Source organism: Leptonychotes weddellii, chromosome 10 (assembly GCF_054177405.1).
Source record: "Leptonychotes weddellii isolate Sample4059 chromosome 10, ASM5417740v2, whole genome shotgun sequence".
NCBI classification, from domain to species: domain Eukaryota; kingdom Metazoa; phylum Chordata; class Mammalia; order Carnivora; family Phocidae; genus Leptonychotes; species Leptonychotes weddellii.
In genome coordinates, this window is record NC_138378.1 from 92,014,341 (window position 1) to 92,039,902 (window position 25,562).

The window sequence follows — 25,562 nt, forward strand, 5'->3', positions numbered from 1 at the left end:
GGGGTCTGGCAGCATGCCCAGCACATAATAACCTCTTAAGAGATGCTTATTAAATGAATGAATCCACCTGTTGCCAAATCTTTACTGGGTTTCCTTTGCCGTAACTTGACTTTCATAATTCACCAGCTTCACTGTCAGGCTTCTGTGTACACACCCAGCCATAATTTCCCACAGTCACCCCCTCTTCCACTGCACATCTCACTTTGCAACCAAGTGAGGCCCCTGTTCTCTGAGCACCACAGTACTTCTCTGCTGTGCTTTTTCTGACTTGGCCCCTCTGCTCCTTTTCCTACTGTCACTGCATGGTTTTTGGCCTTTATTTTTGCTTTTGAATATTTTGTGGTCCTCTAACCAGACCTCCTGTTTTCAGTCTCTCCTCTAGCAGAAATGTCCATGTTGCAGACTTAGCACCCTAGCTAGCCACCAACTTAGCCTGGTGCTTGTTTCCTCAGCTATAAGATAGGGATAATGCAATAGTGATGACCAACTTATGGGCTCTGAAGAATAATAATATATAGTTCAAAGTTATTTTATTTTTTTTTAAAGATTTTATTTATTTATTTGACAGAGAGAGAGATAGCAAGAGAGGGAACACAAGCAGGGGGAGAGGGAGAGGGAGAAGCAGGCTTCCCGCCGAGCAGGGAGCCTGATGCGGGACTTGATCCCAAGACCCTGGGATCATGACCCGAGCCGAAGGCAGATGCTCAACCACTGAGCCACTCAGGCGCCCCAATCTCCCTCATTCTCTTGGGATAACCACTGTTAATAATTTGATCACTTGGCCCCATTCCTGGGTACATTTGTACCTATAAAAATGACCTGGTATATTTAAAGCACCAACCTCCTAGTCATTTTAATAAATGGTACCTGTGATCATTGCCATCAGATAAACTTCCATCTTTGTCACCTGCTGCCTCCATTAGGCTTTTTTTTTAAAAAAAAGCTTAAGTGTAGCTCCTTTCACATCTCCAAATTTACCCAATACTTTCCTGCCTTTGCTTGTGCTGGTCTTACCATGACAAATTAAATTGCCACTTTTTTTTTTTTTAAGAGATTTTATTCATTTATTTGACAGAGAGAGCATATCAAGGGGAGCAGCCGGCAGAGGGAGAGGGAGAAGCAGGCTTCCCACTGAGCAGGGAGCTGGATGTGGGACTCGATCCCAGGACCCTGGAATCATGAACTGAGCCAAAGGCAGATGCCCAACTGACTGAAACACCCAGGTGCCCCTAAATTGCCACTTTTTCAAAGAAGCCTTCCATAATCCCTTAGTGAAGGAAAACTTACCTTTTTCTAAACTTCATGCATGTTGATTACAGCATTTATCACTTTCTATGTTTTATATTTGAGTGTATATGGGTAGGTTGTTGTTGGAGAGGGGATGTCTTAACTTTTCACTAAGTTTTAAATTTGGGGGGGACTAAGTTATAGTTTGTCTTTCTCCTCCTCCTCGTCTCCCATTAACCAGTTTTTTAAAGGATATAAAGGATACAAAACAACAGCCAGATGAAGAAATACATAGGGCAAGGTATCGAGAAAGGGTGTGGAGCTTCCATGCCCTCTCCAGGTGCACCATTCTCCCCAGATCTCCATGTGTTCACAAACCCAGAGGCTCAAAACTTTAAATTGTATTTTTTTTTTTTTTTAAGTAACATCTGTGCCCAATGTGGGGCTTGAACTCATGACCCTGAGGTCAAGAGTCATATACTCTACTGACTGAGCCAGCTAGGCATCCCCAAAATTGTATCTTTTATTTATTTATTTTTTATTTTATTTTTTTTAAAGATTTTGTTTATTTATTTATTTGAGAGAGAGAGAGAGAGAGAAACAGCATGAGAGGGGAGAGGGTCAGAGGGAGAAGCAGGCTCCCCGCTGAGCTGGGAGCCCGATGTGGGACTTGATCCCAGGACTCTGGGACCATGACCTGAGCCGAAGGCAGTCACTTAACCAACTGAGCCACCCAGGTGCCCCAAAATTGTATCTTTAAAAAAAAACTTCTTATTTTGAAATAAGTTTATACTCACAAGAGGTTGCAGAAATAGTGTAGAGAGTTCCAGTGTACCCTTCATTCGGCTTCCTCCAGTGATAACATCTTACATAACTATAGTTAAATGCTATCTGTAATTCATCTTTCTAGACCTCTCTGTGGCTCTGTAGAGTCTAGTATACAGTAGGTACTCATTAGCCTTATTGCGTGATGAATGAATTAATGTGCTCCATGGGCTTAGAACCACAGCCAAGTAATAGATTGTCATCCCATCCTTATTACTCCAGGACATTGGCTTGCCCTGGCTAGTACTGACCTGTCTCAGGAGACTCAGACCAAAGCCATGGACATTTCCTGGCTCTCTTCATGAACATTTAGTTGACCCACCAGGCAGGGAGGACGAGAAAGGGTTCTAGAACTTATTTCAAAATAATACCTGAGGAGGGATATGGGTGCGTGTGTGTGTGTGTTTGTGTGTGTGTATGGAGGAAATAGCTATGAGCTGATGGTTGATGGGACTGGATATTTGGGGGTTCATAATACCATTCTGTCTTCTTTTGCATATTGAATGGGTCTCAGTTCTTCATCTCAAAAGTTACACACACACACACACACACACACTGCCACATTGCCAAAGCATTATAACCATTTCTTAGGTTTTAGAATCCATCTCTATTAAGTCACACTAGCAAGACAGATCTCCTAGCAAGATACATACTACCTCAGGTTCTACCACAGTGCACTTAATTCATGTATTTGGGTTGAAAATGGAACTGATTATTATGCCTAAAGGAGAAGGGAAGGGTTATGGAAACATTCTGAAGTTTGATGGAGATCCACATAGGATGAGTCACCCCCTGTCCTAGCAGAGCAGGTGGTGTGGTCCTTGGATGTACAGTCAAGATCTTGGTTGTTCCTTTGTAGAAGGTCACTGGTCCCTCTTTATCTATAAAGAGAGAATGTGGATCTTGTGCCTGGATTGCTAAAACAGGACAGAGAGATGACAGAGAGAAGTGGTACTGTGCAGTTAGGAGGTGGAGCCCCGTTTTACTCAGGCAGGGAGAGAACCACATGCTCCTCTTTGCTACTCTGGGAGTAAGTGGTCAGGGGGGGAATAGATCTGGCAGAATTACAGCAGCCCCTTAACTCCAAGTAGGGAGGCCAGTCTTGCATAGCCAATCCTCAACTCCCGGTGGCCTTTCTGTTTATCACTCTCCTTCTCCTGCCAGTATTCTAAAGAAATGGCCATCCAAACACAGACATGAGTAAACACATAGTATCAAGTGGGGAACATAAAATAACAAGTATAGGGGCACCTGGGTGGCTCAGTCGGTTAAGCGTCTGCCTTCCGCTCGGGTCATGATCCCAGGGTGCTGGGATCGAGCCCTGCATCGGGCTCCCTGCTCAGTGGAAAGCATGCTTCTCCCTCATTCTCCCTCTGTGCTCTCTCTCTTTCTCTCTCATATAAATAAATAAGTCTTAAAAAATAAAATAACAAGTATACAGTGATTACAGCAATAAGGAAATACATAAATCCCAGCCAAGATTCAGTGTTGTACATAACCAATGAGTATGTATTATCAATCTGCCATTTGTGAGCTGTGGGCGTGAGCAAATGACTTGTCTTTACTTCAGTTTCCTCTGTCATAAGTGGTGACAATAACAAAACCTATTACATTTCATTGTGAGAACTAAATTAATACATGTGAATTTAGAGAAAGATGCTTAGTACTTGAGTGGGTACAGAATCTGTTTGTATTTATTCTCATTATTGTTCTAGGTTGGAAGATAAAAAGATGTGAATGATACAGATTTTTTTTTTTTGAAGGTAATTAAAGTGCACAAGAAAAGTCAAGATTTGTTTTAAAGATTTTATTTATTTATTTGACAGAGAGAGACACAGTGAGAGAGGGAACGCAAGCAGGGGGAGTGGGAGAGGGAGAAGCAGGCTCCCACTGAGCAGGGAGCTCGATGCGGGGCTCGATCCTAGGACCCTGAGATCATGACCTGAGCCGAAGGCAGACGCTTAACGACTGAGCCACCCTGGTGCCCCTTAACTTACTATTTATGGAGAAAACTCTTGTAAGGACATAAAAGACACTCTAGGTAATGTGGTGACATTGACGTGCAGTGTGTTGGAAATTTTTATTCCACCGTGTTATTCTTACACTGTATGTGCCCGTTAGAAATGTGATTGGAAAAAAAAAGAGATGTGATTGGAAATGCCTTGTACATTTAGGCCTGAAAGCCTGGGGTAGGAAGCGTGTGACTTTTCCTTTTGTGGCATTCCTGGGGTCGTGCTGGTCGGTTCAAGCTGCTGGCAACTCCATCATGGTGATTGCTCTTCTATTTGGGCATGCTTTATACTTTTTCTTTTCTTTTCTTTTTTTTTTTTTTTAAAGATTTTATCTATTTATTTGACAGAGAAAGACACAGCGAGAGAGGGAACACAAACGGGGAGCGGGAGAGGGAGAAGCAGACTCCCCGCCGAGCAGGGAGCCCGATGCGGGACTCGATCCCGGGACTCCAGGACCACGACCTGAGCCGAAGGCAGTCGCCTAACTGACTGAGCCACCCAGGCGCCCGCTTTATACTTTTTCTTAAATTTGTTATTAAATTGGGCAAATAATACACGCTCGTGGTAAAGCATTTAACGATACAAAAGGGAATGAAGTAAAAAGTTGAGTTTCTGTCCTGCATCAGGTTCCCTAGAGGCAGCAAGCAGTGTTAATGGTTTCTTGAGTATTCTTCCAGAACATGTGTGTGCACACACACATGTTCAATCATAGCATAATTTATGTATGTTCTGCACCTGTACGTCTTGAAGAATGTTTCACATCAAAACACAGTAATGCACCTTATTCCTTTTCTTACCCACATAGTATAAGGTAGAGTCATAAAGTTGCCGATATCAATTTCATATGATTCAACCTAATAACTTTGGGAAATATATTTATATAGTCAATCTCCTATGCATAGACGTTTCTCTATCTTTTTTTATCCTTGTGTATTACAAGCAGTGGATCTCATTGTACAGTTCTTGCGTGAATATGAGGGTAAGTGTGTGGGATAAACTCTTGCAGTGGATGGCTGGGTCTCATGTGCTGTATTAAGCTTGATATATCCTGCCAATTACTCTTTTAAATGGCTTTACCAATTTATGCTGCAGCCAGGAGTGTATAAGAATACAGGCAGAATTCTTTTTTTTTTTAAAGATTTTATTTATTTATTTATTTGAGAGAGAGAGAGTGAGAGAGCGCAAGAGGGGGTAGGGTTAGAGGGAGAACCAGACTCCCCGCCGAGCAGGGAGCCCGATGTGGGACTCGATCCCGGAACTCCGGGATCATGACCCGAGCCGAAGGCAGTTGCTTAACCAACTGAGCCACCCAGGCGCCCCAGGCAGAATTCTTGAAAGAAGAATGGAAGGCTAGAGAGTTCATCCTTGCCTTCTCTTTCTACTCAGGAAGGCACTGAACTGATCTCCTTTTGAGTGTGAAGGGAGGACTGTGAGCCCAGAGATGGTCTGTAACAACAATAATTATAGCCACAATCTGTTAAGAACTTATTATTATTTTTTTCACTTACTATTATTTTATATTATTTCATTTAATTCTTATGACAACCTAAGAGATAAGTTCTATTATTGTCACCATTTAACTGATGAAGAAAATTCAGGAGGAGAAATTACATAGCTTATCCAAAGTTCCATGGTGAGTTACTAGTGGAAAGGGGTGGCCTGCCTCAAGATCCTGCTATCTTCCTCCCTGTGCTGTATAGTTTCATGTACAAAAAAAGGATATAGTATTTTTATTTTGGGTGAAAAATGACCAAAGTCTATTATCTTTACACACACACACACACACACACACACAGTTGTCTTTAAGGAACTTATATTTCCTCTTTCCCCACCAAAACAATAAGGTTGATTTTTAAAATCCTATTCCAATTTAAAGATAATTTGAAGCTATTATGTCAAAAATATACCTGTACTTCCGTGTTTGTTGCAGCATTATTTACAATAGCCAAGACTTGGAAACCATGTAAGTGTCCGTCGACAAATGAGTGAATGAGAATGTGGCGTGTATGTAATGGAATATTATTCATCCATATAAAGAAGGAAATCTTGCCACTTATGACAATATGAATGGACCTTGAGGGCATTTTGCTAAGTGAAATAGGTCAGACAAAGAAAGATAAATACTGTATAGTCTTACTTACAAGTGGAATCTAAAAAGAACCAAACTCAAAGATAGAACAGTTGCCAGAGGAGGGCCCTAGGGATGGGAGAAATGTGGGTGAAGGTGTCAAAAGGTACAGACTTCCAGTTACAAGGTCAATTGTTCTGTGGGGATGTAATGTACAGCATGGTGATTATAGCCAACCATCCTGTATTGTATATTTGAAAGTTGCTGATAAGTAGATCTTAAAAGTTCTCATCACAAGGAAAAATATTTGTAACTATGTGAAGTGATGAATGTTAACTAAACTTATTGTGGCAATTACAGTATATACATATATCTAATCATTGTGTTGTATATCTAAAACTAATACAGTGTTATATATCAGTAACATCACAATAAAACTGGAAGAAATAGAATACAAAACAAATTTCATTTTATTTAACTAACTAATTTATTTATTTTAGAGATTTTATTTATTCATTAGAGGGAGCGAGAGAGAGCACACAAGCAGGGGGAGAGGCAAAGGGAGAGGGAGAAGCAGACTCCCCGCTGAGCTGGGAGCCTGACGTGGGGCTCAATCCCAGGACCTGGAGATCATGACATAAGTTGAAGGCAGACACTTAACCATCTGAGCCACCCAGGAGCCCCTAGAAAACAAATTTTAAAGATAATTTAATAGGAATAGTTATTGGGATTTGAATTAATATAGCATTTTCTTATGTCATATTCTTTTTCATTTCATTTTATTTTATTATCATTTAAAAAAAATTTTGGAGAGGGAGGGCAGTGGGACAGAGCAGAGGGAGAGGGAGAGAGAATTTTAAGCAGGCTCCAGGCCCAGTGCAGAGCCCCTTGTGGGGCTCGATCTCATGACCCTGAGATCATGACCTCAGCCGAAATCAGGAGTCGGACCCTTAACTGACTGAGCCACCCAGGTGTCCCTATGCTATATTCTTACACATTGTGATATTATAATTATTTTTTAATAAAGATTTTATTTATTTATTTGACAGAGAGAGACACAGCGAGAGAAGGAACACAAGCAGGGGGAGTAGGAGAGGGAGAAGCAGGCTTCCCATGAGCAGGGAGCCCGATGTGGGGCTCAATCCCAGGACCCTGGGATCATGACCTGAGCCGAAGGCAGACGCTTAACGACTGAGCCACCCAGGCGCCCCCATTTTAACCATTTTTAAGGGTACACTTCAGTAACATTATAGGTATATTCACATCGTTATGAAATGGATCTCCAGAACATTTTCATCCTGCGAATCTGTAACTATCTGCCTATTAAAAAACAACTCCTGTTTCTCCTCCCCTGCTAGTCCCCGGTAACCACCATTCTACTTTTTATTTCTATGAATTTGACTACTTTAGATAATCTCATAAAAGTGAAATCATACAGTATTTGTCTTTTTGTGGCTGGATTATTTCACTTAGCATAATGTACTCAAGGTTCATCTATTTTGTAGCATGTGACAGATTTCCTTCCTTTGTAAGGCTGAATAATACTCCATTGTATGTATATACCACATTTGTTTATCCACTCATTGTTGATGGACCTTTGGGTTGCTTCCATCTCTTGGCTGTTATGAATAGCGCTGCTATGAACACAGGTGTGCAAATATCGCTTCTAGACCCTGCTTTCAAGTCTTTGGATATGTACCCTGAAGCAAGATTGCTGGATCATATGGTAGTTCTATTTTTAATTTTTTTGAGGAGCCCCCCCTAATGATTTCCTTAGTGACTGCACCATTTTGTAATCCCGCCAACAGTGACCAAAGGGTCCGATTTCACCATACCTCCACCAACACTTGTTATTTTTTTGTTTTTTTTTAATAGTAGTCATCCTAATGGGTGTGAGGATACATCCTCATGGTTTTGATTTGCATTTCTCAGATGATTAGTGATGTTGAGCCTCTTTTCATATGCTTGTTGGCCATTATATACCATTTTTGAGAAATGTTTATCGAGCCCTTTGCTAAGTTTTTAATTAGGTTATTTGATTTTTTTTGTTGAGTTTTAGGAATTCTTCATATATCTTGGATGTTGACCCTTGACCCTTTATCAGATATATGATTTGCAAATAACTTCCCCCTTTCTATAGATTGCCTTTTCTGATTAAAAAAAATAAAATTAAAAAATTTTTAAAAGATTTATTTATTGTAGAGAGAGAGCGCATGAGTGGGAAGGGCAGGAGAGAGAAAGAATCTCAAACAGACACTGCATTGAGCATGCAGTGATTTAAAGATTTATTTAGGGGCATCTGGGTGGCTCAGTCTGTTGAGCGTCTGCCTTTGGCTCAGGTCATGATCCCAGGGTCCTGGGATCGAGTCCCACATCAGGCTCCTTGCTCAGCAGGGAGCCTGCTTCTCCCTCTGCCTGCCACTCCCCATTTGTGTGCGCGCTCTCTCTCTCTGACAAATAAATTAAAGTAAATAAAAATCTTAAAAAAAAAAGAAACATCATTAAAAAAAGATTTATTTATTTGAGAGAGAGAGAGCGAGAGTGTGGGGGGTCGGGTGGTGGGGAGGAGCAGAGGGAGAAAGAAACCCAAGCAGATTCTGAGCTTAGCGTGGAGTCCATTGTGCGGTTCAATCTCACAACCCTGAGATCAGACCCAAGCAGAGACCAAGAGTTGGTGGATCAACAAAGTGGGCCACCCAGGTGCCCCTGTAGATTGCCTTTTCACTCTGCTCAGAGATTGAATCCTTTGACACACAAAAATGTTTGAGTTTGATGTAGTCCCATTTGTCTATTTTTGCTTTTGGGGTCATACCCAAGAAATCACTGCCAAGTCCAATGTCATGAAGTTTTTTCCCTGTTTTCTTCAAGGAGTTTTATGGTTTGAGGTCTGTAATCCATTTTGAGTTAATTTTTGTATAAGGTTTCAGAAAAGGGTCCAACTGAATTTGATACCCTTTTGGATGGTAAGCTTCGGTAATCCCTTGAAGGTCCCAGAAGAACCTAAAAGCTTCTTGTGGCTGTGGAGTGGCCATCCCAGGCCCTTGAGTTCTTTCAAAGTCATTTACATTGTACTGGACAAACATCTGTGGGCACTTGCTCAGTGTCTGATGGGTCTGGGAAATGAGAGAAGGTAACAGAAATAAGGCGGGGAACTCTCTGGGGTGATGTGAATGCTGTATATCTTGATAGGAGTTTGGATGATAGAGGTTATGCCTTTATCAAAACTCAGTGAATGCACACTTAAGGTTTGTGTATTTCATTGCATGTAAAGTTTACATCAAAAGAAAAAAATGAAAAAAATATTGAACTGTAGTTAATGATATGCACTTTGAAGTTTTTAGAGGCAAGTGCACTTTGTTCTTAAAAAAGAAAGATAGATTGGGGCGCCTGGGTGGTTCAGTCCGTTAAGCATCTGACTCTTGGTTTTGGCTCAGGTCATGATCTCAGGGTTGTGGGATCAAGCCCTGCATTGGACTCCATGCTCTGCCCTTCTCTCCACTCGCACATGTGCCTGCTCTCTCTCTCTCTCTCTCTCTACAATAAATAAATAAATAAAATCTTTAAAAAAATGAAACAAATACTGAACTCTAGTTAATGATATGCACTTTGAAGTTCTTAGAGGGAAGTGCACTTCCCTCTTTTAAAAAAAAAAGATTAATAGATGGGTAGATAGGTGAATAGGTGATAAACAAGTATAAAATATAAATGTAAATGAATTTGGGGCGCCTGGGTGGCTCAGTTGGTTAAGCGACTGCCTTTGGCTCAGGTCATGATCCTGGAGTCCTGGGATCAAGTCCTGCATCGGGCTCCCTGCTTAGCAGGGAGTCTGCTTCTCTCTCTGACCCTCACCCCTCTCATTCTCTCTCTCTCAAAAATAAATAAAACATAAATTAAAAAAATGTAAATGAATTTGCTCCATGTTTGAAATTTTTCATAATAAAATGTTGATGGAAAAAGATGAGAAGATAGTACACAGGAGACTTACCTTTACCTCACACACCATAGTTACTGGCCTTGTATGTTTTGTCTAGCCTTTGTCCGGGTGGGAGGGCAAGGGGTAGAACTGTTTAGTACTAAAGGCATCTGCTCCCCCTTCGGAGACTCTGGAAACCTCTGAGTCATTCCCGGATGTGCCTTCTATCACGAGGGATCCGTCGAGTGACCAATGGTAGCCAGCAATTGTGGTGGTCCTCCGGTACCTACAGGAAGGAGCACATTTTCCGGCATACCTCAGGGTACAATTATATGTAACCGAAACAAAAGTTTCATCAAGCTATACTCTGCACTCTGATATTTTCTATTCCAATTTCTGAAACGAATGTCAGTTTTGATCCGTTAATAGGTTAAGAACTGACATTGGAAAAATGCTGCTCCAGCACATAAACCATGGAGACCAAAAGATTGACATCTATCACTTAACATTCACAGCGAACATTGCCATAAAAACCTTTAGCATTTTCAGATATTCCGTAGAACTTCAAAGCCCAAGAGACCTGGGTTTCGTTACACGTGCCACCGCCATCTCTCAGTTGTATGACCTTGGCAAAGATGTTTAACTTCTTAACCTCAGTTCCATCATCTGGAAAATGGGCCTATCAGGGGAAATACACACTTCATAGAGTTCTAGAAAAGGACTAAATGAAGCAATATCTGTAAAGTGCTTCGCACAGTGCCCAATGGAAAGGCTTCAGGAAGTGGTAACTATTTTTATTAGCCATGAATTCATAGGCTTCTGTGTTTGGGCCTCGAAAGAAATCAGAATGGGCTTCCAAGGAATATGGTGTCCCTCCTATCTTCTCCTTTTTTTTTTTTTTTTTTTAAAGATTTTATTTATTTATTTGACAGAGAGAGACACAGCAAGAGAGGGAACACAAGCAGGGGGAGTGGGAGAGGGAGAAGCAGGCTTCCCGCAGAGCAGGGAGCCTAATGTGGGGCTCGATCCCAGGACCTGAGCTGAAGGCAGACGCTTCACAACTGAGCCACCCAGGCGCCCCCCTCAGTATCTTCTTTCCTTCTCTTTTCCTGTTTGTTTTTGATAGAAGTAACCTTGGGGAGCCCCCGACTGTTGGCTATAGCCCTGAGTAAAACAGTACTCAGTTTTGTAGCAGTTGTCAGTGGTGGCTTTGGCAAGAATGCCATTTGGAAACCTGGGGCGTTTTGGCAGCCTTTGTCGTGTTTGTTGTCGGAGACTGCCTTGGCATAGTCCTAGGTGAAAGAGGGATGCCTGGGGTGTCTCACTGATTCATCCCTTTGGCATGGAATTCTGGATAAACTGCATCTGACTTGGGGAGGGGGGTGGGCAGGAAGAGCCCAGAGGGCCTCATTACAGAGGTGTTTACCTCTTTGAAATTCCCTTACTGAGGGATTATTTGGATTTCCTCCTTTTTAATCTGAACAACTTTGGCTGCTGGTGGAAGTAATTAGAACGTGTTCTGGTATTTTTGGCACCATTAGAATTTTTGCTCTTCTTAACTGAATAGAGTCTTCGGGCTTTATTGCTGGGAGAGACCTTACAGGATCAGCGTGGGTGTGCTGCCCGGCAGGCCCCTTCGAGCAGGCGCGGCAGCAGGCCTTGGGCACCGGTTGGCTGCGGGGCTCTCGCTCCAGGCTGGCTGGGGAGGAGACACAGCACTCTAGCTGGAGAAGGGTGCACTTTAACCACAGCCAAGCTAAGAAAATGAGGACCCTCACTACTGTGTGCTGCTGCAATCCCTTTGGAGTGTGCATCGTACTGCTTACCATACAGACCCGTTTATTACCTAGGATAGCATCCAATTTAGAGGTCTCGGCAGCTTAATGCAACAAAGATGTATTTGTTGCTCACATATCTTGTCCAGTCTGAGTCAGGGTGGGGAATGTCTGTCTCTCTGTACGGACACGCAAGGGCTTGGGCTGGTAGGGGCCCCAGCCATCTTGTAGCCGTCTAGGACACCTGCCTTCCAGGTTGCCATGGCAGGGAAGAGAATTAGCACTCACCCTTCTGTGCTTTTGCCCAGAAGTGATAGAGGTCATTTTGCTCATGGCTCATTGGTCTAAACTGGTCATAAGACCCTGCCTACCTGCAGGGGGCGCTGAAAATATGGGGGTACCTATGGAATAGTTGATGAGCGTTACCAAGGAGAAGTCATATGTGGTATTCTATTTGCTAAAACTATATATTGGAAAAAAAAATGCATCTTCTATTCTCTAGAACTACCAAGTTTCTTTACCCGCCCACTTTCCTAAGCCTCCAGATTCAAAGAGGCCATCATGGCGGCCGCTTTTACTGATGGCCTGGTGGGGACAGGGCAGCCGTGGCCAACCACAGGGTAATGGCATTTGTGAGCAGAGCAGCAGATAATACAGTAGAGGAATAGTGGGGGCAGCGTGGCTTCATGCTGTCTTGGTGTGGTTACTTTGTGTGGTAGGCTGAAAAACACTCCCCGTTTTGCCCCAAATATATCAGGTCCTAATCCCTGGTACCAGCGGGTGTTACTTATATGGCAGAAGGGGTTTTGCAGATATGATTAAATTAAGGATCTTGAGATGAGGGGGTTATCCTGGCTTAGCCCAGTGGGCCCTAAATGCTATCACATGTATCCTCATAAGAAGGAAGCAGAGGGATCTGACACTGTGACGGAAGAGGAGGCGGAGACTGGAGTGATAGAGTGACAAGCCAAAGAATGCCTACAGCCCCAGAAACTGGAAGAGGCAAGGAGTGGATTCTCCCCTGGAGCCTCTGAAGGGATTGTGGCCCAGGAACTGGGGAACAGGGCAAGAGCGAGAATTTTCTTTCTATACTCTCTTTTTTCATCTTTTAAATTTAAACCGTGTGAATGTACTACCTATTCAGTAAATAAAATTAACCTTTACAGCCCTGCCAACCCTATAGTAGGGGAACATGGTTCAATTTATTTATTCAAGGCTTTATTTATATCAAGGCTTCCAAAACAGTGTGCTGAGATTTAATTTCCTCAGCCTTGGGGAGTGCAGGCAAGGGTCAGGGGAGCCAGAGCCCCCCGGGTTGCTGTCTTTGACTTCAAGAATACTACCCCTTGCTGCCAGTGTGCTATGTAAATATTCTTATTTCCAACGCATGCAGTGATGTGGAAAGGTTGGTCAATACAGCTCTAGGTGAAATGTGGCCTTATATTTTAAAATACATGTCACATAAAAATAGCTATGGAAAACCAACCAACCAACCGGTTGGGTCCTTGGGGAAGAATCTAGTGATTATTTCACTCCAGTGCAGGAGCCCTCAGCCTTTTTTCCACAGTGACCCTTGCGACGAGGATGGTCATGACCTGGCGCAGTCCCGGTGAGACTGGCACTCCTGCCAAACCCCCAAACTAGCTCAGCTTCCGTGTTTCCCATAGGAGCCCACAGGAAAAGAAAGCAGTGTAACATGTTAGGAAATGATCTTGAGTTCACTCTTATTTACCAAGAACTAAATCATTGAAAACTTGGGTATGTCCACCATCAGTCAGAACAGTCATTCTGATCTGCCCCATAACTGACATCACAGTGGGGACCGCTGTCCTCACAGTGTAAGTAACATTTCATATTGTGGCTAGCTGCATGGAAGGTCATTTTAAAGATTTTATTTATTTATTTATTTATTTGAGAGAGAAAGAATGAGACAGAGAGAGCATGAGAGGGAGGAGGGTCAGAGGGAGAAGCAGACTCCCCGCCGAGCGGGGAGCCCAATGCGGGACTCGATCCCAGGACTCCAGGATCATGACCTGAGCTGAAGGCAGTCGCTTAACCAACTGAGCCACCCAGGCGCCCCCATGGAAGGTCATTTTAAAACACCAAGTAAGAGATCAATTTTCTAAAAGATTAGTGACAGGCAAAAAAAAAAATACTTGGTGGTATTACATGCAGTATATAAATAGAAACTTGATCAATTCAATTTTCATTTGAACTGTAATCTTTGTTGTTCTGTTGTGTCCTGGTGGGTCTGATGATGTTGGTAATGCTGTCTGTTCTTTATGTTTTCTGGAAAAAGTAACTGAAGTCGTTTGTCAGTGTAGTACTATCTGAAGATATCTAAGAGCTATTAAAATGCTTAAAAATAAAATGATCAATTCTTCTTTTGTTCTCTTGACAGGATAATTGAAGCTATCTGCATAGGTTGGTTCACTGCAGAGTGCATCGTGAGGTTCATCGTCTCCAAAAACAAGTGTGAGTTTGTCAAGAGACCCCTGAACATCATAGATTTACTGGCAATCACACCGTATTACATCTCCGTGTTAATGACAGTGTTTACGGGCGAGAACTCTCAACTCCAGAGGGCTGGAGTCACCTTGAGGGTGCTTAGAATGATGAGGATTTTTTGGGTGATTAAGCTTGCCCGTCACTTCATTGGTCTCCAGACACTTGGTTTGACTCTCAAACGATGTTACCGAGAGATGGTTATGTTACTCGTCTTTATTTGTGTTGCCATGGCAATCTTTAGTGCACTTTCTCAGCTTCTTGAACATGGGTTGGACCTGGAAACATCCAACAAGGACTTCGCCAGCATCCCTGCTGCCTGCTGGTGGGTGATTATCTCTATGACTACAGTTGGCTATGGAGATATGTATCCTATCACCATGCCTGGAAGAATTCTTGGAGGAGTTTGTGTTGTCAGTGGGATTGTTCTCTTGGCGTTACCTATCACTTTTATCTACCATAGCTTCGTGCAGTGTTATCATGAGCTCAAGTTTAGATCAGCTAGATATAGTAGAAGCCTCTCTGCTGAGTTCCTCAATTAATGCATTGCAAATCGATTCTTATGTACACTTTGATAGAAAGAGTTGATGCTACTTCCTATTCATCATGCGTTTCTTGCTGGGTGAGCACTATAGTGGTACTGTCGTCATGTTGGTAGGGTAAAAATGATCCTTCCCAGCTGAAGGGATGAAAAATGTCCTTATAATGGAGTAAATAGGATTGACACTTCAAAGGAAAAGTAATAACTCCTAGAATAAATTTTAGGATCTTATTTTATTTAGGCTTGTCTCCTCCTTGCCTTGAACAATTACACTTTTTGTGTTTGTCTTAAAGTATATTATTTGAACATTTTAAAACTGAAAGGTACTATTTTCCAAATGTTTTTCCATCTTATGAATTCAGAAGAAGCTTGGAAGTTACAGTGTTTTTTGTTGGAGAGTAACATTTTCATTTCTAAATGTTTTATAATCTCTCATATCAATGTCAGAAGTATCCTGGAAACATATGTCACACGCAGGAACTGTTTAACAAATACTTTAAAAATTTGGCCAAATTTTAAACTGTATAATGGAGCTAGATAACAAGCAAGGATAGTATTTGAAAAACTTTTCCAGCATATTTCTCAATTCCCTGATTTATTTTTGTTTCTATTATTCACCTTATCATACAGCTTCATGGAAGCTTGAGCATGTTTTCTTTTTTCCATTTTGGTTTTCTTTTATCTCTTTACTGAAATGACTCAACAGAGTATTTCAGAATGAGGAGAGCTTGTATTGTTTAGCATTTTATTGGAGTTCATTTTACTTGAATTCATTGCTGTTACTAGGTGATAATTGTCCTAACATTCAGATGTCCAAACAAGAATATTTCCAACATAAAAATGATAATAGAGATAGTTTGATATTACAACCCATATTTATCTTCTTCTGCTCTTAATTTTTTTCCATGGGTTTAATAAGACTTACCAGATGAAAGGATGTTTATGTAGCCTTCTTATACCAAAGTCATACTTAGATGTTGTCACTAGATTATCATCAAAAGAGAAATTAAATATTTCCTTACTCTTGGTTGCTATGTAGCTAAGCCAATTTTAAGCCAGCTAAAAACAATGAATATAGGGGCGCCTGGGTGGCTCAGTTGTTGGGCGTCTGCCTTCGGCTCAGGTCATGATCCCAAGGTCCCGGGATCAAGCCCCGCATTGGGCTCCCTGCTCTGTGGGAAGCCTGCTTCTCCCTCTCCCACTCCCCCTGCTTGTGTTCCCTCTCTTGCTGTGTCTCTCTCTGTCAAATAAATAAATAAAAATCTTTAAAAAAAAAAAAAAACAATGAATATATAATTGTTTGATCTGAGCTTCACCATTTTGAATTGCAGCTACACCAAAACTTCTTATATCAATATTGAACAATATGCCACATTAATCTGGGTAGATTATTAGGACTAGATAATATAAAACTGATGACTATTTAGTACTAAATTTTAGCAATATGAATTAAGATTTTGCTTTGTTAACCAGTTGCCATAAAGAAATCGGTAGATAAACACAAAAAATTAAAGTTATAGATTCACAAATAGTTTAATGTTGTACACTGTAATTTAATGGGAGTGTAGAGGGTCGGTAGAGAAGGGATGGGACCTGGATATATTTATTGAAGAACAGAAATGTTCCTTTGAAGAATAATAGCCATCATCTAGTTCAGACCTCAGTTAGTACAGGTAGACAATCAGGGTAAGAGAGGATATGACTGTGGAGGAATTAGGGCCAAAACCTGGGTCACTAGAAACCTACCTACCTGGCCCAGCAGCTTTCTTTTTTATTTTTTTAAGATTATTTATTTGAGGGCGCCTGGGTGGCTCAGTTGGTTGAGCGACTGCCTTCGGCTCAAGTCATGATCCTGGAGTCCCTGGATCGAGTCCCGCATTGGGCTCCCGGCTCGGCGGGGAGCCTGCTTCTGCCTCTGACCCTCCCCCCTCTCATGTGCTCTCTCTCTCTCATTCTCTCTGTCTCAAATAAATAAATAAATAAATAAATTTTTTTTAAATAAAAAAAGATTGAGAGAAAGAGAGAGAGGGAGCACGAGTATGGGGGGGTGGAGGTGGGGTTGGGAGGGGCTGAGGGAGAGGGAGAGAGAGAATCTTAAGCAGACTCTGTGCTGAGCCTGGAGCCTCTCACAGCCCTGAGATCAGGACCTGAGCCGAAACCAAGAGTCAGAAACTTAACTGACTCAACCACCCAGGCGCCCCACCCAGCAGCTTATTCTCAACACACATCTGGGGTTTGAGAAAAGCCTCGAGAAGCCAAACTTCTTTGCCATTGCCATTGCTGGGGTAATAATAGCAAAACCGTTCCTTTTCCGTGATATTTTGGCCATTAAAAGAATCTCACCTCATCTTTTTTACTACTCTACACTGGTATGCTACTTATTATATGCTCAAAATAAATTCTGTTATTTATTGTATATTTATTGTATTTTAATATATTTGAAATAAATGGCATGGATTTATTTTTTCTTACCTGTTTTGATTAAGGCTTTGAGATTCATGCAAATAATATGCAGATGTTAGCATCCCCATATTACTAATAAAAATATGGTAGCCATCCATTTTGCTGGCACTGGGAAGCCTTCATGGGAATATGTCTTATGTTCCCAAGTAAATTATAACTATCTCGAGGGCTGAGACCCACTTTTCTTGCCCACACCTTCATATCCCCACAATGTCTGTGACAGATTTGAGCACAGGCTATTGTTGACTGATTTGGGGGGAGAAATTTCTGTGTGAAGAGGCAAGGAGAAGCACACAGCCAAATGTATACCTGTGGAGCCACACGTGTGAACACATACAGACTTCGAGGCTGCCCTTAAGTGACAAGAAATCTCTTGTTGGTGATGCCAGACTAAGGACTTCTAATGACTAATTCTAATGACAGCTCTGCTACCCATTTACTAAGAATGATAATGAGAAATGATAGAATAGTTCATTCATGAGTTAAAAAAATATACTGTGGATGTTGTCATTTTCTAGGAACAGAGGCATTTTTCTTACAACTTTCCCTGAATGTTACTGCCTTAAAAAAGTCACTTAGTTGGACTTTTTTTTTTTTTCTTTTGAAAGAGAGAGAAAGAGAACGCGAGGTGAGGAGAGGCAGAGGGAGAGGGAGAGAGAATCTTAAGCAGGCTCCGCACCCAGTGCAGAGCCCGACACAGGGCTCGATCTCACGACCCTGAGATCATGACCTGAGCTGAAATCAAGAATTGGATGCTTAACTGACTGCCCTAGGACTACTTTTTTAGTTGCGCTTTTAGACATTTCTCATAATTCCATCTTCATGGCACAAACACTTTCATCAGGATCTCTATGAGTACCAGTGAGTCAGATATCATCCTAAATTATTAGGATCCCCAATGAGGAAAGAGGAAGCCCAAACCTTTGTTCTGATTTTACCACACATGAGATTGTGACTAAATCTTCCATATAACTTGTCTTGTATCCTCTAAATTGGTGTTTTTTCAGATTAAAGATATAAATTACAGCATACATTTAAAAGTGAACATTCTCTTAAAAACTCAAGGCCTTATTTATCTCTTTCTTTTATGGCTCTATTGTTATTGTGGGTTGCTAGTTGAAACTAGCGTTTGCATTTGCTTTGCTTTTGGGTTTTGTAGTTACTTGTAACCACACATTTGTAAGTTCTCCCTTTCTTAAAAATGTAGAAATATATTCTTCCACGGTGGCTGTCAGCAAATCAAAGTAATATTCTGTTTTTAAATTTTTGTCCAGATGTCCTGCCTAGGTCTCTGGTGACCTGGGAGGCGGTGAAGATGGGGTTACATTGGATATTGGTGTTGGAAGGATTTCCCTTATTGGCTTGGTATTTTCTTTTTCTTTTTTTTTTTAAGATTTTATTTATTTATTTATTTGACAGAGAGAGACAGCCAGAGAGGGAACATAAGCAGGGGGAGTGGGAGAGGGAGAAGCAGGCTTCCCGCTGAGCAGGGAGCCCAATGTGGGGCTCTATCCCAGGACCTTGGGATCATGACCTGAGCCGAAGGCAGGCACCTAACGACTGCGCTGCCCAGGCGCCCCTGTTGGCTTGTTATTTTCTAAAAGCAGCTGATTTTTTTCTCTTTGCTAAAGAAATGAAAAATAAAAATGGAAATCTCCTAGTTATGCTTCACTCTTAAGCTTCTCCAACTCCAGACTTAACCCATAGCTTCACAAAATATTTCCAGAGTTCTCTGATCCTATGAAAGTGTACATTCACTTATGGTGTACAATATACAGTCCAAACAAATATGATGTAAATATGTCATAGGGCCACAGAAAGTTAAAACTAAAGGGCCCTGGAGACCTCTGGTCTACTTGCCCCCTTCCTTCACCTTTTCTCTTGTCCATATGTCAGCAGCCAGGGAAGTGTGCTCCCCCTGGCTTGTGATTTAGCTCTCATCCCCATTTGCCTGTGACTTTCTTCGTTTTTAGCACTGAAAGTCCCCCATCTGGGGAAGTTCCTTCATCTCAGGTGAACTGGGACAGTTGGTCACTGTAGTGTCAGGTCAGGCCCCAGAAACCTGGTTTCCAGACTTTTAGTTCAGTAGTCTTTGACGTACTTCTGTTTTAGAACATCAGAAAGCATGAAGGATTTCTTGTTTAAATATTTTCTTTGGGGCTTTGGAGCCCTTTCTTATACACTTGATCTTAGCCAAAAGGCCGAGAAGTGATTGGAGCCCTTTCTTATAGGTATAAAGAGCAAATGCTCCTTTTAGACACCCTAGATGTCAGGGAGGGTGGCTTGGGACCATTGTATAGGGAACTCAGACTTCTGGTAAAGTTTTTCAGTTGCAGAACTTCATAGTTGCACACCCATTCACATATATACAAATAAGTGCAATTCATAGTTATCATTGCATTATTTAGGGGTATAGATTGAGAAGTGTCATAGCTGAATAGGGAGTAACATGGGTTGACACTTTCATGGAATTTTTTTTTTTTTTAAAGTAAGCTCTAGGCCCAGTGTGGGGCTTGAACTCACGACCCTGAGGTCAAGAGTCGCCTGCTCTACCAACTGAACCAGCAGGGCACCCCTTTCATGGAATGTTCTGTAAAAATTCCATTTTGGTCAGGGAAGGTGGCCTACACTTCTGTCTTTATTCAGCATGCTTTTATGTGGTGTTTTGCTTCCTGCTTTTCCAGACCCATCTATACTCAGAGAACTGGGCCTGTCAGCTCTGCCTCATGCTGTGGAGCCTTCCAAAGACTTGTGAAAGAAATGTCATCTGCCAGTGTGATTACATTGTCCCGTTCTGTGATTAACTTTTTTTTTTTTTCTTTCAGCAATTCCCCACTTAGGCCTCAACTTCCAGATTTTTCCAGTTTTTTATCAGACACTCCCAATAAGTACTTGAACTTTGGACCATTAGCTTAATTGTCAGTTGATTAATGACTGGAACTTGAAAACCTGCATTTATGCTATAACTTAAACAAGTCAATTTTAAGTAGCTTTGGTGAGAATCCTTTGATTGAACACTCAACTGAGTACAGTGAAAGCAAAATGACATTTAGTGGATGAAAGCCTGAGGGAGTAAATATTTGGATCTCACCTACCAGAACTAAGAAATGCTGTGTCACTTATATCTGAAGAAGTGATCTTGTTTCATTTATGCAACGTTGTATTAAAACTGAAATTAAAATTTCACGTACTTTTGTGTTAGGTAGTTTTTCCTCTTCTTAGACGTCAATTATTTCATTTGTTTTGAAATAATCCTGTAATTCTGCCCATGACAGAGTAGAGGCCACATACATACAGAATATGTACTATTGTAAGGTGTTTTGTTTTTAAAGAAAGGACACATAAGTAATGACAGGCGTTTTTGCTGTATTAATATAGAATGATTTGTTCAACTTACATACTGCTTTTTAGCTATGCTATAAGCTTGATCTTGCAGCTCTGATGGAATTCCATGCTTTCCTTCTCTACAGCATAGAGGACAGGAGAATTTCACGTTTTGGGGGGAGAGCAGCATTTGAGTTATAAATCCTGAACTCTGATATAAGAGGGGGTGTGTGTATGTGGCCATACCTATACATATATTTATTTTGTCTTATTGTTTTAGCCATAGCCAATCTTATATGAAACACTTAGAGGTAAAAAGGCAAAGTCATGAAATAGATGAAGGCTTAGCTTTCAGATTCAAGTGAAGGACTGTTTTTGTTCGTAGGACGGAATTGGACAAGTTGCGATTTTTGCTTTGAGATAAACTGCCTAACTTCTTATCTGTATTTTTATTCAGTTTTTCTTATCCTTTGGAAGGTTTTAAAATAAATAGTATCAATCATAGTTGTAAATTAGAATAATGGGTCATGATCCCCTTCTTGATAAGACTCATTTTAGAATAATTTAAGGAAAATCACCTTTTATTAACTCTTCCAACCAACTCAGTTGAAAAAGATCAGGTGGAAGTTGAGCAACATATGTATGTTTGTGTCTTTTTCTTTTTCTTTTTTTGTTTATGTCTTTTTCTTTAATACATTTTTTTTTTTTAAATCTATGCACCTTTATGTGCTTCCATGCAAGGCAGAGATAGGAACATTGTAGCATGCAAGAAATAATTAGATGTGTCCCGCTTTTTGTAATAAATAGGTTTCCCAACATTTGAATGGGGAAAAAGTTGGTAAACTTCATATTTCACATACACAATAATGGATGTGTACAGGTACTCAACTAGGGAATCCTTTTAACCTGTGAGTCAACCATCTTTTGTGTTATTATCTCCTAACATATATATTTTTTTTTAAATGAAAGAACATCAATTTTTTTTTTTTTAGATTTTATTCATTTATTTGACAGAGACACAGCGAGAGAGGGAACACAAGCAGAGGGAGTGGGAGAGGGAGAAGCAGGCTTCCCGCAGAGCAGGGAGCCCAATACGGGGCTCAATCCCGGGACCCCGGGATCCTGACCTGAGCCGAAGGCAGACGCTTAACGACTGAGCCGAAGGCAGACGCTTAACGACTGAGCCACCCAGGTGCCCCACATAGGTTTTTAGATTTGATTTTTCGTGTATATAAGAATGAGGTCTCGGGCGCCTGGGTGGCTCAGTTGGTTAAGCGACTGCCTTTGGCTCGGGTCATGATCCTGGAGTCCCGGGATCGAGTCCCGCATTGGGCTCCCTGCTCGGCGGGGAGTCTGCTTCTCCCTCTCCTGTTCTCTCTCTCAAATAAATAAATAAAAATCTTAAAAAAAAAAAAAAAAAGAATGAGGTCTCTTGAGAAGGGCATGCCTGCATAGGAATCAGAATCAGATCAAATTACTGAAAAGCTACCACGTGTGAAATCAGAGTCGAGGAATTACATTTGACTTAACAAGGAGGATTTTTGTCAGCTAATGAAATATGAGGTGGTCCTAACAATGCATATTTTACAAATTGAGATATAATTCACACAGCATAAAAGTTATCATTTCGAAGTGTACGATTCTGTGATTTTAGTATACTCACAGAGCTATGCAACCGTCACCACTCTCTAACTCCAGAACATTTTCATGTACTCCATACTCGTTAGCACCTATTCCCTGGTAAGCACTAATCTACTTTCTGTCTTTATATAGGTTTGCCTATTCTGAACACTTCACATAAATGGAAATGTGGCCTTTTGTGTCTGGCTTCTTTCACTCAGTGTAATGTTCTCAGGGTTCATCCATGTTGTAGCGTTAATCCTTGTTAAGCAAAGTTCTTTCCTGTGGGTGCACCACATTTTGTTCACCCATTTCTCTGTTGATGAATATGTGGGTTATTTACATTTTGGGGATGAAATGGACAATGCTGCTGTGAACATTCACATACAGGTTACTGTGTGAGCATATGTTTTTCCCTCCCTCCCATATATACCTAGGAATGGCATTACTGGGTGGTCATGGTGACACTATGTATAACTTTTTGAGGAACAGCTACAGTTTTCCAGAGCAGCTGAGCCATTAAACATTCCCACTAGCAATGTATGAGGGTTTCAGTTTCCCCACATCCTTCCCAACACTTATTTTCCTTTTTTTTTTTTTTAATAATTGCCATCCTAATGGGTGTGAAGTATCTTATTGTGACTTTTTAAAAAGTGATCTCCACATGCAACGTAGGGTTCAAACTAATGACCCCAAGATCAAAAGTCAGATGCTCTACTGCCTAGGCCAGCCAGGCGCCCCTCATTGTGATTTTGATTTGCATTTCCCTAATGACTAATGATATTGAGCCTATTTTCTTGTGCTTATTGATTATTTACATATCCTTTGGGACAAATGTCTATTCAAATAATTTTCCGTTTAAAAAATGGGTTGTCTTTTTATTGTTGAATTATAAGATCTCTTTATATATTCTGGATACCAGATCCTTAACAGATACATGATTTGCAAATATTTTTTCTCAGTTTGAAGATTGTCTTCACTTTCTTAATGGTATCATTTGTAGCATGGAAGTTTTAATTTTTGATGTAGTCCAGTTTATCTTTTCTTTTGTCTCTTGTGCTTTTGGTGATGTATCTAAGAAACTGAGGGTCATGAAGATTTACTCCTGTGTTTCCTTCTAAAAATTTTATAGTACGAGGCCTTACTTTCAGGTATCTGATCCATTTTGAGTTAATTTTTGTATATGGTATGATGTAGGGGTCCAACATCATTTTTTGGGAGGCAGTATCCAGTATCCTCTACATTTGTTGAAGAGACTATTTTTCCCACCATTGAGTGGTATTGGCATAACTGTCAAAAGTCAGATTACCATAGATATATGGGTTTATTTATGGATGCTCAGTTCTCTTCCATTGATCTATATGTCTGTTATGCTAGAAGTATAGAGTAGACTCAGTAGTAAGTTTGGAAACCAGGAAGTGTGAGTTCTTCTTTTATAGGATTGTTTTGGCTATTATGGATCCCTTGCATTTCCATATGAATTTAGTTTCAGCTTGTCCATTTCTGCAAAAAAGGCAGTTGGAATTTTGATAGGGATTGCATTGAATTTTGATTGAGAATGTCAGTCAATTAAGGTAGTACTGCCATCTTAACAATATTGAGTCTTCCGATCCATGAACATAGTATGTCCTAACATTTACTGAAGTCTTTAATTTTTTTCCCAGTGTTCTATAGTTTCCAGTATAGAAGGCTTGCACTTCTTTGGTTTAATTTATTCTTAAGTATTTATTATTATTATTATTATTTTTAAAGATTTTATTTATTTATTTGAGACAGAGAGAATGAGAGAGAGAGCACATGAGAGGGGGGAAGGTCAGAGGCAGAAGCAGGCTCCCTGCCGAGCAGGGAGCCCGATGCGGGACTTGATCCAGGGACTCCAGGATCATGACCTGAGTCGAAGGCAGTCGCTTAACCAACTGAGCCACCCAGGCGCCCAAGTATTTATTATTTTTGATGCTATTGTTAATGCAATTTCTTTCTTTCTTTCTTTCTTTCTTTCTTTCTTTTTTTTAAAGATTTTATTTATTTGACAGATAGAGACACAAGCAGGGGGAGTGGGAGAGGGAGAAGCAGGCTGCCCCCTGAGCAGGGAGCCCGATGTAGGGCTCGATCCCAGGACCCTGGGATCATGACCTGAGCCGAAGGCAGACGCTTAACGACTGAGCCACCCAGGCGCCCCTGCAATTTCTTTCTTAATTGCATTTTCAGATTATTCATTGCTAGTGTATAAATACATAACTGATTTTTGTATATTGATCTTGTGTCCTGGAACCTTGCTGAACTTAATAGCTCTAATAGTGTTTTGAGGATTCTTTACAGTTTTCTCTACATAAGGTCATATCATCTGCAAAGAGAGAAAATTTTACTTCTTCCTTTTATCTCTTTGTCTTACTGAAATACCCCAGCTAGGACTTCTAGTACAGTGTCAAATAGATGTGGTAAGAGTGGACATTCTTTTTTTTTTTTTTTTTTAAAGATTTTATTTATTTATTTGAGAGAGAGAAATTGAGAGACAGAGAGCATGAGAGGGAGGAGGGTCAGAGGGAGAAGCAGACTCCCTGCCGAGCAGGGAGCCCGATGCGGGACTCGATCCTGTGACTCCAGGATCATGCCCTGAGCCGAAGGCAGTCGCTTAACCAGCTGAGCCACCCAGGCGCCCAAGAGTGGACATTCTTGTCTCATTCCTGATCTTAGGGAGAAAACTTTCAGTCTTTCACCATTGAGTGTGATGCTTGCTGTGGGTTTTTTGTAGTTACCCTTGAACGGGTTGAGAAAGTTTCCTTGTATTTCTAGTTTGTTCAGTGCTTTTATCTTGAAAGGTTTTTGGATTCTAGAAATGTGTTTTAATGAAGAGATGGGTAGATTTTGTTGTGAGTTGAGTTGAACTATCTGTGTCAGGAAATAAATTTTGTTGAAGCGAGTTTCTAAATCTATACAGGATAACTAATCAGGTTGAAGCCATAGAAGTGCTTGTTGATAGTTTTCACGGTTCGTCAATTGATGTACATTTAATGGTTTCTAAGACTATTAAACTGATTCTCTTCATTAACTCAAGTTAATTTGAGTTTGTGTTCACTTGCCTAAAGATACAGAGATGCATAGATACAAAAAAGATAATGTGTTTCTGTCGGTTGGGTTTGTTTTTTTTTTAAGATTTATTCATTTATTTTGGAGAGAGAGAGCACGGGTGCACACGCGCACAGGGGAGAGGGGCAGAGGGAGAGGGTGAGAGAGAATTCTAAACAGGCTCCATACCCAGCGTGGAGCCCAGTGCAGGGGCTTCATGACC

At 41.0% G+C, this 25,562-nt stretch overlaps 1 protein-coding gene across 2 annotated transcripts in view; it reads left to right on the top strand.

Moving 5' to 3' along the window:
- Positions 1-16,787, top strand: part of KCNG3 (potassium voltage-gated channel modifier subfamily G member 3) — a 45,337-nt gene extending 28,550 nt beyond the window's left edge. For both annotated transcript variants that reach the window (XM_006730996.3, XM_006730997.3), the window contains exon 2: positions 14,222-16,787. In XM_006730996.3, the coding sequence (XP_006731059.1) occupies positions 14,222-14,867 (646 nt within the window). In that variant the 3' untranslated portion in view covers positions 14,868-16,787. The remainder of the gene's footprint in view (positions 1-14,221) is intronic.
- The last annotated feature ends 8,775 nt before the right edge of the window (positions 16,788-25,562 follow it).